The 12,020-nt window shown below is 45.9% G+C and overlaps 2 protein-coding genes across 2 annotated transcripts; one reads left to right on the top strand and one right to left on the bottom strand.

Moving 5' to 3' along the window:
* Nucleotides 1-923: 923 nt before the first annotated feature.
* LOC120661206 lies at nt 924-5,334 on the top strand. The gene is made up of 3 exons (XM_039939947.1): nt 924-2,438; nt 4,624-4,671; nt 5,010-5,334. Exon 1 carries the CDS (start codon nt 1,226-1,228, stop codon nt 2,402-2,404), a length of 1,179 nt encoding a protein of 392 aa, XP_039795881.1. The 5' UTR covers nt 924-1,225; the 3' UTR covers nt 2,405-2,438; nt 4,624-4,671; nt 5,010-5,334.
* A 1,455-nt stretch (nt 5,335-6,789) lies between these two features.
* On the bottom strand, nt 6,790-7,715 carry LOC120658913. The gene has a single exon (XM_039937036.1). It carries the CDS (start codon nt 7,513-7,515, stop codon nt 6,955-6,957), a length of 561 nt encoding a protein of 186 aa, XP_039792970.1. The 5' UTR covers nt 7,516-7,715; the 3' UTR covers nt 6,790-6,954.
* Nucleotides 7,716-12,020: the final 4,305 nt, after the last annotated feature.

Raw genomic sequence — 12,020 nt, 5'->3', positions numbered from 1 at the left:
ATCGTCCCAAATCACAAGCACAAGTGTGCAGCTGTTCCTCAATTTTTTCTTTATCTTTTAGGCGCAAAACTATTTAGTATCGATCAGTGTTACCGACCAGTACTAAATGACCCCTTTATTTAATACTAGACGTTTAGTACCAACCACGTAGTACCGATGAGCCGTCCTTTCCTAAAAGAGGCTGCTGACCGATACCAGAGATGAGTTCTCTACGTGTGGTAGCCGATTGAGAGGTAGCTAATTTTAGCCGGGTGATTCAAGTGGAGTCACGCCAGCTAATACCAGGTTATCCTTTTAGTTGGATAGTAAAACTATCCAATTATAATTGGCTACCTTGGGTAAATCCAAACCAGCCCACGTTACTAAAGGGAAATGGAATCGTCACAAGGGTTACATGGGCTAGAGTGGCAAGTGATTAGCCCCACAAACAGCATGGCCCAATCGTAAAAACTTAAGCACGCGGTGCTCCCCAACTGGAAAACTGATTTCGGTCCTCGGAAGTTCATGAGTCCCACTCGCGTAAAACTGGGGAGCAGTAAACAAGCAAGCCGAAAGAATGAAAGATCATTTTCCAACGAAATGGAGCAGTAATGGCCGCCGCCCTCCTCGGCGCCGCTTGGAGTTCCATCTCCTCGATACAGCAGCAGACGATGGGTTTAAATGTACGAGAGACCACTCACAGCATTCTCTCGGCTCCGATGCCTCAAATGGAAAAAGTCCACATTATCCCTCTAAACTCAGTCCAAAGTCTAAAACTCAACCCTCGTATTCCAAACCGACTAATTTACAACCTCATTCTCCTAAAACCAAACACAAACACCCCTTCCGCCCAAACCAAACTGGTTTTGATCCAACTGGACTGCACGTTGGCAAGGGGAGCTATTAATAAACTTCTCTTTCTCTCTCTGTCGGTGGCTCCTTTTCTTCCCCCCTCTCTCTGTTTCTCTCAGCAGGGACTCGTTCGAGCGCGTGCTGGCCAGCGGGCTCAAGAAGCTGCCGTCGCAGTCTCCGCCGCCGGACTCGGTCCTGGCGTCCACGGCGCTGATCAAGGCCATCCGCCGCGCGCAGTCCGCGCAGAAGAAGCGCGGGGACTCCCACCTCGCCGTCGACCAGCTGCTGCTCGGCCTGCTCGAGGACTCGCAGATCTCCGACTGCCTCAAGGAGGCCGGCGTGTCCGCGGCGCGGGTGCGCGCCGAGCTCGAGAAGCCGTGCACACCGGACGGCAATGGCGCCGGATTGGTCGTCGCTCCCGGGGGACCTCATCAACCGCGTCGCCGAACGCCTCCTGGCCACCGACGACCTCGACTACTACATGGACTTCCGCGCCGTCTGCCGCAGCTGGCGCTCCTCCACGACCGACCCAAGGAGCAACCCGCGTGACCCGCGCTTCCTGCCGCGCCAGTGGGTCATGCTCGACGACGACGAGGTCCACCAGGAGACCGATGCGCGCCTCTTCGTCAACGTCGCCACCGGCCGCTTCGTCCGCAGGGACCTGCCACTGCTCCGCAGGTATTTCGTCATCTCTGGCGCCGCCGGCGGCTCGATCGTTCTCGCCAAGATAGCCTTCCCGCACGCTGCCCGCGTCCTCAACCCTTTCACGGGCTCCTTGCTCCGGTTCGAGGCGCCTATGCCTTACCAGATGATGGCCGCTGCTCCAGTCATCATCGGCTCTTCGCCGCCGACGCTCGTCCTGATCTCCGAGTATGCGGAATCTGGTTCGATCACATGTGCTGATCCTGACAGCGAACGTTTCATCGAGTTCAAGGAAGAACGCTACATTTATCCTCCAATCAAGTTGGCCGTCCGAGGCGCCATATACGTTGCCGCACATGAGGGTGGATCGTTGCCGTCGCTTCTTGTTCCTACGGTCAACAAGATCCTTGATGTAGCATCTAAGCCGATCAGGGACTATTTTCCTGGACCAGAAGCAACCGAGAACCGTTGCTTCTTTGTAGAATCTGCAGGAGAAATGCTGATGGTCTTCAAGATGCCTCATCGTATCGAGGTCTTCAAGTTCGACGCCAGGATCGATAAGCTCGAACCATTGAAGGATTTGGGCTGTCGTGCCCTCTTCGTAGGGGATCGCAGGTGCCTGGCTGTCGATGCTGAAAAGCTCCCTTCTGTTGAAGCCAACTGCATCTACTACGTCTTCGTCGATGACGAAGAACCATGGTACGAGTACCCGACAGCCTTGTACAAGATCTACAGCCTCAAGGATGAGATTGAAGTGTGGTCCAGTGAAGTCATGGACTCCCCGAAGGGTTCTCCACCTTTCACGGTCGTTCAGCTCCTCTGCAGCTACACCTTGGACGCCCGGGGCTCTGAACTTATGAACTCCCCGAAGACGCGTCTTGCTCGCCTGGAGGAATTTCTTGCCTATGATTCCAAATCAGAATATAATTGAGACGTCGTCGTTCAGTAATCTACGCCTTGTTGAGGTACGGACCAGGTGCTGTTGATCAATCATATTATGTGCGTGTTCTGAATTTAAAAAGTAAACTATATGTCTGCGTACTTTCAGACTTTCAGTTAGCTGTGGTGCTATGTTTGCATGTACAGACTACTAGGGGTTGGAAATGTTGTCTCTACTTTAATTTCTCATTAGATCATATTTCTATGTTTCTTGAATACGCAGAAGAGTTGTGTATATCGTTAGGTTAAGAATAGAGAAATGAAGTGACACACCCCACACAACACCTTTGAAAGTTACATACTCACGGCGAAATAAAAGCAATCGAGCAAAAGCTCAACTAGTTAAGTACTCAACTCTCCCGAGCCTAAACTTCCTAATTTGCCAAGGGATGACAGGTTGCATACAGGCATGGCCACACGCCCGCACGAGCTTTTTTGTTGGCCAAGTGTCAGGTTTGTTAGACTGGAGCTGTAATAGGATTACACATTGATGCGGCCTAAATCATTAATATCTTATTGTACTCCTGATACACAAGTACATGTCGTTTCTTATTTGGCCGTGTGCTTTGTCTAGTATAGATGTGCCATTTATGTTGTTCAAGCATCAACTTTGTTGTGCCTTTCTTTTTTTACTTTTGCTACAATCTCTCTGTACTTGACTTCAAGTGGTTTTATACACTTACAAGATGATTGGTTCTCCATCATGTTGTGCCATAGAAAATATAGGAAAATTAGGCAAACTGTTGTGGCCACAACAAAACTTGTCCTTATTTTTCTTTTAAAAAAGCTTGACCTAAGGTTGTGGCCCTAATCTCTAGAAATCATATATAGGTTCACCATTGGCTGCAACAAATAAACTATTAGTCCTATCTAAGGATGCAATTGGGTACCCAATAGTGTTTTTTGAATTGGCTAATTAATTACGATGGCATGCCGCCCTGGTTCATTTCTCCTCTCAAATTATTTATGTAGAACTAGTTTAATTTATCAACTTTCTGAGTTGACCCAATAACCCAAAATATATGTAACTTTGCATCCCTAGTCCTGTCCATACCCCCGAAGGCAGGTTTTCCACACCAGCTATGCTTAGAACCTTCTACCATTTGGTGATGCATCGATGCGAAGACAATAATTAAATGATCAAACATTTTTTATTAAGCTTTATTTAATTAACAATTTATCCCAGTTTCCCTTTGACCGTATGCCAATGAGCATGCACAATTGTTCCTTGCTATAATAGCAGCGCACTACTAGAAAAATCATTTTATCCACTAGTTAAATTGGTATGCGGAAATGTGCCATTTTCACAGGAAGCCATGCAAAGGGAGACATATTTCTAGTGCCATGTGCGAAAGCTGATTGTTAATTAATGGACAACCTCTGGGTAGCGAAGTTAAGAGAACCGTCTCTAGAATTAGTTGTAAATTTGAATGGTACCCACCAATTGATATTAAATACTCCCTCCATATTTCTTTACTTGTCGTTAGGACAAAAAAACTTAGTTCATTCAGTATAAATTTATTGTCTGAATTTTGAAACGACAACTAAAAGGATATGGAGGGAGTATTAAATTTTTATTCTAGCCACTCTCAGAGGTAGCATATATTTGACTATTTGTGTAACGGCGATTCAATATAAACAACCTTGCCATCACAATCTTATGTGTCAATGAACATTACAAGACACTAATGTTCATCACATATACATATAGTACACATGTGACAATTAGTTTTTAAGATCATAGGCAACTGCAACAAAAACATGTTAAAAGATTTACAGATGCTCCAAGTGAAAACATGTGACACTTAGGTGTTAGTTCCATCCCACTATTGACCCTAAGGAAAACATCCCACTATTGACCCTAAGGAAATACCCTTATTTTCTAAGGCATGGTCCCAGACCATTAGTCCCTATGGTAGGTTGTCATTTCCAACCACTTGTGCAGGCAAAAAAGGAAGGAGTCTTTAAAATCATTCTTGTAGTAATGTTTGTGCACTATTGCAGACGAGCAATATAGGGCAAGCCTTCACCTTGTCAGGGCCGCTGTGCCCAATGGCCACTTCAGGCACACTGCGCACACATGCCACCGGATAAATATAATCCACACTCAGCAGTCAAATAGCGCTTCTTGCTTGCATGTTTCGATTCCTTCTTTTTTCCAATTAATAACAGAGCATCAACATGATATCATACATATATTTTATATTTCAGGTCAGGACCTTGCCATGATATAGTGATTGCTGCTGGTGCTACTTACAGGTATGCTTTCTCCAATAGAATGTCTTATGTTCATTAACTGAAGAGCTTTGTTTATAGCCTATTGCTTTTCCTGTTGGTAAAGTACTAAATTTTGTTGAACCTAGATGCTTCTGCTGAACCCAACATATTTTACAGAATTCATCATACAATTAATTTGGTCACCACATCCATGGTGTTGTCTGTCTGTGATTGGATTACTTACATACCAAGTACATCTTGTGATAACCAAATAACCAATAATCTCCATAGCGAAAAGATGTGTCATCATTTTTTTCCTTTTCCATATCAGTTATTAGTATCCGTATGTTGTATTAATTTTAGTACTTTTCAACTTGCAGTGTCTCTTGTGACAGTTGATGCAAATGGGTTGGCTGCTCCTTTCTACCAAAGATCCAGCTATGGCATTGTCGCCGTGCCTTTATCGACATATATTTAGATCTATAACTAACGGCTTGTATGCCAAAGACCTTATTTGCAGTATTTTGGCTAATGCCAGTTAATGGTTTTTCAAGAACTACTGTAGTGCTTAATTGTGTCCATTGTCATCGTGCTATGTGTCATCAGGTTTTGTGTTCGATGTTGCCTCAACATAAATTGTTCGTTTGCTAGATATTACCATGAACTATGTTGCTTAAAGTCGCTATATGTTTCAGTAGGATCTAATGGGTAATGGCTGAATCAGTACATCTATATGGTTCATGTATGAACTGGCTAGCTAAATTATTAACTCTATATAACATATCAATTATTTGTAGCCAGCGGGCTAAATTATGCGACATGCTCTAAGTAGTTGCATTAGGAGGCCTCGACACGGTCGCTAAGCATCGCAGTATCTCGCCAGTGATCTTGCAGTCCTGTGGTGTTAGATTTGTTTTGAAATTCTGAGGTGTGTCATGCATGCGAACGTAAGTGGGAAACTTTGTTGTCAATCGCGTCGTCGCTACTTGGAAAGAGTACATGAAAAACCTGGGCGGCCAGTGGCAATCACTGCACCAATGCAAAGCCGTTTTGTGCAACATAGGCACAGATCTTTTGCCCAGAAAAAAGAACAGATAACTGCAGATCGAGTTTATTTGTTGTTTGTAACTTTATTATCCTGCACATGATGACAGTGGTCTTTCAGCTTTAATCCCTGTCTAGAACGTTTCCTTGACAGAAACAAGGATTTCATAAGAAAAATAGTACTATCCACCTGGAGTTTGCTTTTGATACTTACTTGTACGGCGACCCCTTACTACTTTGATTTCAGTTACTATAATATGGCGGCCTAACATTTGAAAGATGAACTGCTGCAAGAAAAATGACGTCGCCATCTCCAAAAATGCATCTGGAAAATCTGAATGCCGTGTGTTTGACATGTTTTATGGTTCTGATGGGACATTAAGTGCAGTATGGTCATGGGTATATACTGCTCTTAGTTGAAGAACTTTCGGTCACCATAAATATAGTGCTAAATCTCTTTTCATAATTGTCCCCTTTAGTGCTAATCGTCGGTGTAATGCTCCATTGTTTCACATTAATCTTTATAAGCCCTTTTGAACTAAATAAGCGAATGATTGGAGCAACATACCTATCACCACATTAGTGTGTCAAGCACTTCCTGCTTGGGGATGATTTGCAGTACCATCATGGGGTCACTGGAAGTTTAAAGGCAGTACCATCATGGGGTCACTGGAAGTTTAAAGCTGACCAAGCAGTCAAATCAGCCTGTTAAAGTACATACATTTCAGTACAGCTTTATCAAAGTACATACATTAAAGCGAACGAGCGGAATTATGTTTTTTTTAGCAAAGAGCGGAATTATGTTTTGTCAAATGGCTGAAATGAAAATGAGCCGCATATTTTGCCTAAAGCTTAATGTATATCTCTCCAAAGATTGAAGGCAGTTTTCACATGCAATTCATGTACAAAGAGGCCATTATTATGTGGAAATCCACAAATATGAAACATCGAAGAACTAGACACGGTAAAATAATGAAGTAATAATCAGTGAAGAAAGAAGCTAGATGGACTGATACATCAGTTACTGTAAACTAAAATACAACCCTTAATCATATTATTATATCTCATTTTTTTCTGCATTGTTCTTGTGTGGTTCCAGGTATTGAATCAGAGATAAAGTGAGGTGAGGTAGGAGACCCCGACAGCTTAATTAATATTTTTTATTTTTTCTGGTAGTACAACTATTGTCACTCAATGAGACAGTATATATTTCACCCACCTACTGTCACTCCATTTGTCAACAGCAATCTTTTCATTCTTACAGAAAATTAAACAAGATCACTAAAAGCTCCTATTCATCCGCTTCCGGAATCTCCTTATGAACATGTCACAAGCTTGATCAATCTCATCATCCATGTTGAACTCCAAACCTTCCACCTCCCGGTTGCTCCTGATGACATCCATGACGGAGGGCTCGCCGAGCACATCAAGAACACCATTACCATCATGACATTCGTCATCCTCGTCGTCGTTATAACCGTCGTCATTGAACAGTGAGTGCGTCCAGTCAGGGTAACCATGATCATCTTCCTCGAACATCGCCACCACAGATAGATTAATGACGCCATCGTCATGTCCATGATCAGCTTGCTCCTGGAGGATCCCTGTCGCCACCTTGCGCAAGACGAGTGCCCCGTCTCCGTACTCCAACCTAGCCTGCTTCTCCCGGCCCGACGACACCAGCGCATGGATCCGGTGAGAAATCGCACGGACCACCGCCATCTTGCGGCGGAGCGAGGCCAGGACGACGAGCTTCGTCCTTAGGGCTTCAGTCTTGCTCTTGAACACGGTCGCCGCCTTCTTCAGCAGCTCGGGGGCCTTGCACATCCTCATCTTAGACATGATGAGAGCCGATGAAGGTGCTTATCAAGGATGATTTCTGATGATCTGCTGCAGTGGCTCAAGCTTGGCATGAGTAGATCCTAAGGTGCAGCAGGAGTTACTGGTGTAGTGATGAGAGATCAGAGATCAGTAGGTTTCGGGGGTATAGCCCTTGACTTGAAGCAGCATGAAGGTATATATATAGGCATCAGGAGCTAGCTAGGTGTGGGCACTAAACACTTACACTGAACTGTGCAGCTTTATTTAATCATGTCAAGATCAAGCTTTTAGCAGCTCAAAAAAGCAGCAGGAATTAGAACACTTTGGAGAAATCAATTGCTATGTCGAGTAAGTGAGGGACCGAAACTGGCAACCAGAGGGGGGTGAATGGGAGCCGATCAAAATTTATCGCAATCTGAAGCTCGGCTGAAGATCCCAAGTGCGCACCCAACTCTCACTTCTAGAGTGTGCAAGTGTAGCTATAGCAGAGCTAGACACCAAGCAAAAACTCTACAAACAAGCTGCGAAAAGATCGGATCAAGAGCGAAGAATAAGCACAAAAAACAACACGGTATACTAACACCGGTTAAACCGACGTAAGAAGAAATACTCCACTGGTTCAACCGACGTCACCGAGCCGGCAGCAGAGAAGAAGCACTCACCGGTTAAACCGACGCTATGGTTCAAGCGTCGGTTCAACCGACAATAACACACCGGATAAACCGACAAAATCCAAAGCGAACACCGGTGCAGTTGTCCAGAGAGACCTCAAAATGGACTAATGAGCACCGGTTGATCCGACGAGCTCAACTCCAATGCGCCGGTGCAGCTGTCTAGAGGAGCGGCTAAATGAATCCAGCAATGCACCGGATGAACCGACGCTATGAATTTTCTATACGCCGGTCAAACGAGTTAAACAACACGTGGGGAAAGCTGATGAGGCTTCACCGGTTGAACCGATGCCCGTGGATAGCTAAAGCACCGGTGCAACAGACGAATCAGCAGAAAACCCTAATGCATGAATAAACCACTCACCGGTTGATCCGACGCAAAAGAACGCAAACGTCGGTTCAACCGGCGATAACAAAAGAAACCCAACACGAGCAGAACTGGAATTTCGCAGCCCGCATGCTCAAATTTTGCAGCCACGATCACAAAGACCTTATGAACATACCCACCAAAGTAATCGACGAATCACTCCATGGTTTGGGAGAAATCGAAGAAATTCCGAGCAAGAACGGGGTTTTCTTTAGAACTCAAAATCGTCGATTCGAAAGAACTCGTGAATCCAACGAGATTTGTACTAAGCAATAGAGCATGGATTCACACAAAGAGCTCAGAGAACCACCACAAATTCGTTCACCAAGGACACACAAACGGAAATAAAAAATCCATCACAAAGAGCTCATGAGACGTACCGAATTGAATGAAAACAAACGCCCCGAGGGCACAAGGAGGGAAGGGCCTCCTTTCCCAGTCAATTCACGTACAAAAACTCAACAATCCATGGCTAAAATCCCTAACTCTTGAGAGGAGATGAGAGGGACAGGGAGGAGAAGAGAAGGGCGCCAGGGAGGTGGCGTGCTATCCAGGCAAAAAGGAGAGGGAGAGAGGGAGAGGGGGTGAGGGGGTTTTTAACCCCAACAACTCTCAACCCAAAAGACTAAACTGCCCCTAGACTCAATTAGACACTAGAAAGCCCGTAGGGGCAAAACCGGAAAAAGAGACAAGGACTCATCCGACGGTCGAGGTTCTTTCTTCGAGTCGAAGCCTTTTCCACGATGCCGCCATGTCGATGAAGATCCGGTTCGCGGTTTTGGGGGGTCCGCGAAACCCGGGTAGGTGACCGGTTTCGAGAAAACCGCCAAAACTCCACGCGCGAGAATATTCCCGCCTCCACGCCGTGGCCCTAGACGCCGTTCCCGCCTCGGCCTTCTGACGGCCCTAGACGCCGCCCGATGCCCATCATCTCCTCGCCCGCAGCGAGGCCCTAGACGCCGTCGACGCCCGTCGCCTCCGTCAGTCCCAAGACCGACGCCCGTGCCTCCACGACTTGGCGTCTTCAACCGCCGTCCGCCTCCTTGGTTTTGTGCCGCAAACCAAGAAACCCACCTTCCGGCGCCGCTTGCGCCCTCGATCTAGGAGTGGATGCCACAACTGCCGCCCGGCACGAGCTCCGGTCCCGGCTGCCCTTCACCGCCATCCACCGCAATGTCCATTGGCCATAGCACCTCCACGGCAGCTCACCGTCGATACCTGACGCCCGTGTACCTGCAATCCAAAGACCAAGCACACGATCACACCGCACGGTTGACAATTCACTCATCACAAGTAGGATAGAGTACTCAACATTCCTCAATCTCCCCCTTGATGAGTGCATTGTCAACACACCACAAACGAACCAAGATTGAAACAAAAACAGTGAAGAACAAAGAAGCAAGAGAAAACTTGAACAAGTGACAAAAGCTCGAAAGAAGCAAGAACAAGTCACTTGACCAAGCAAAAATAGATTCCCTCAGACAAGGGCAACGGCTCGACACAATCGATCAAACACGGGCATGACTCCTCAAAGACAGAGGCAAGGCTTGACACAGTCATGCCAGAAGCGAAAGGAAAACCAGGGGCTAAACAAAGCAGAAACTCCATGCATTTCCCCCTTACCAGTGCAACTCTCACCACATGCATGCACTCTCAAATCCCTGTGCACAACAAGTTTCCCTCTTGTTCGATCACTAACTTCTCCCCCCTTGTTGGCACATGCACACATCAAGGCTTAGACCTAAAGCTCCCCCTGAAATTGAGAATCCCCCTGAACATATGCTATGCAATGAATGCAATGCAGGAGGTGTAAGTGAAAGCATTCAGGGATACAAGGATATGAGCACAAATTAGTCACAAGCACGTGTGCATCCATAAACAAAACCTGCATCTAGCTCAACAGGGTATATCAAATCAGTCTAGAGCTAGGCGAGTTCCAGTTTAGGAGAAATAAAAGCTTCACCCTTGATCTAGCACTAACAAGTAGAGAATGAAAGACAGTGCTAATCAAAATCATACAGGTGAGCCAAAATAGCCAGAGCATGTTGGAAACATTCATTTTGCTATCAAATTAAATCAAGCAATTGTTAATGCCAGGGGTTGAAAGCTTGTCATGCTTTACTTAGCAACGAGGTCAAACCTATGCCAAAGGCAGTCAGAAGCTTAAGACACTCGTTTTAGTCATGCACAGCCTTGCCCGGGTTCTCACAAGTGCAAAGTGAGCCGTCCCGAAAGCTCGATCAATGTGACAAGCAATCCCACCTGAATCTTTCCATTCCCTTTCAAGCACAATTCAAACAATTTTATCAATTTTAGATCATATCAAGTATGAATTGCTGAACGAAAGGCTACACTAGCATGAATGAGATAGCAAAGCATATCAACACGCCCTAACATGCTAGTAGCCAAGACAGGGTGACCATGTTTTCAAATTTTCAAATCAAAATAGCTTAACTCAGATGAAGTCATATACACAGTGGAGCAAGCTATACATGATCACATTTATAAACTCACACTAGCAAGCACTAGGAGATCATAGCAAAGTATACAAGAATGCTAGTGCAAGTGAAGCAATGCAAAATGCATAAATGTACAATGCAAATGCACAAAGCAACTACCAAACCTAGAAAATGAAGAGAAAAACAAACAAGACCTACAAAGCTAACCAAGGAAAAGTCAGCGATCAAAAGGGGTAACAAACCCCAAGCTCCCCTCGCAAGCGAGCAAAGGTGTCCTGCTCAAGTGGTTTGGTGAGGATATCTGTAGTTTGCCTCTCTGAAGGGACATGGTTCAATTCTATGTGGCCTCTCTCAAGATTGTCTCGCAGGAAGTGGAACCGGATATCTATGTGTTTGGTTCTGGAGTGTAGGACAGGGTTCTTTGCAAAGCTAATAGCGGACATGTTGTCTACAAAGATGGGAACCCTATCAAAACTCAGTCCATAATCCTGCAAGGTTTGTTTCATCCAAAGGATCTGCGAGCAACAACTAGCAGCGGCAACATACTCAGCTTCTGTGGAAGAAAGCGCTACGCTAACCTGCTTGCGAGAAGACCAAGATAACAAAGATGTACCGAGAAATTGACAAGAGAATGTCGACTTGCGATCCAACCGACACCCACCGAAATCAGCATCAGAAAAGCCAACCAAAACCAGAGAAGAATCCGCAGAGTACCAGAGACCAAACTCAGGGGTGAATTTCAGATACCTGAAGATGTGTTTCACCACCTGCCTGTGGAAGGTGCGCGGAGAAGCCTGGTACCGCACACAAAGGCCGACGCCGAACTGAATGTCCGGCCGCGTCGCCGTCTGGTACAGGAGGGAGCCGATCATGCTCCTGTACTCCGTTTGGTCCACCGCCTCGCCATCCAAGTCCTCATCAAGCGCCGTCGAAGTGCTGATCGGAGTCGGCTGAGGTGACAAGTCACTCATGTCGAACTTCCGCAGCAAGTCCCTGATGTATTTGGCTTGATGGACGAACGTGCCCTGA

Source organism: Panicum virgatum, chromosome 2N (assembly GCF_016808335.1).
Source record: "Panicum virgatum strain AP13 chromosome 2N, P.virgatum_v5, whole genome shotgun sequence".
Classification (NCBI taxonomy): Eukaryota; Viridiplantae; Streptophyta; class Magnoliopsida; order Poales; family Poaceae; genus Panicum; species Panicum virgatum.
This window is presented reverse-complemented; position numbering and strand designations above follow the sequence as displayed.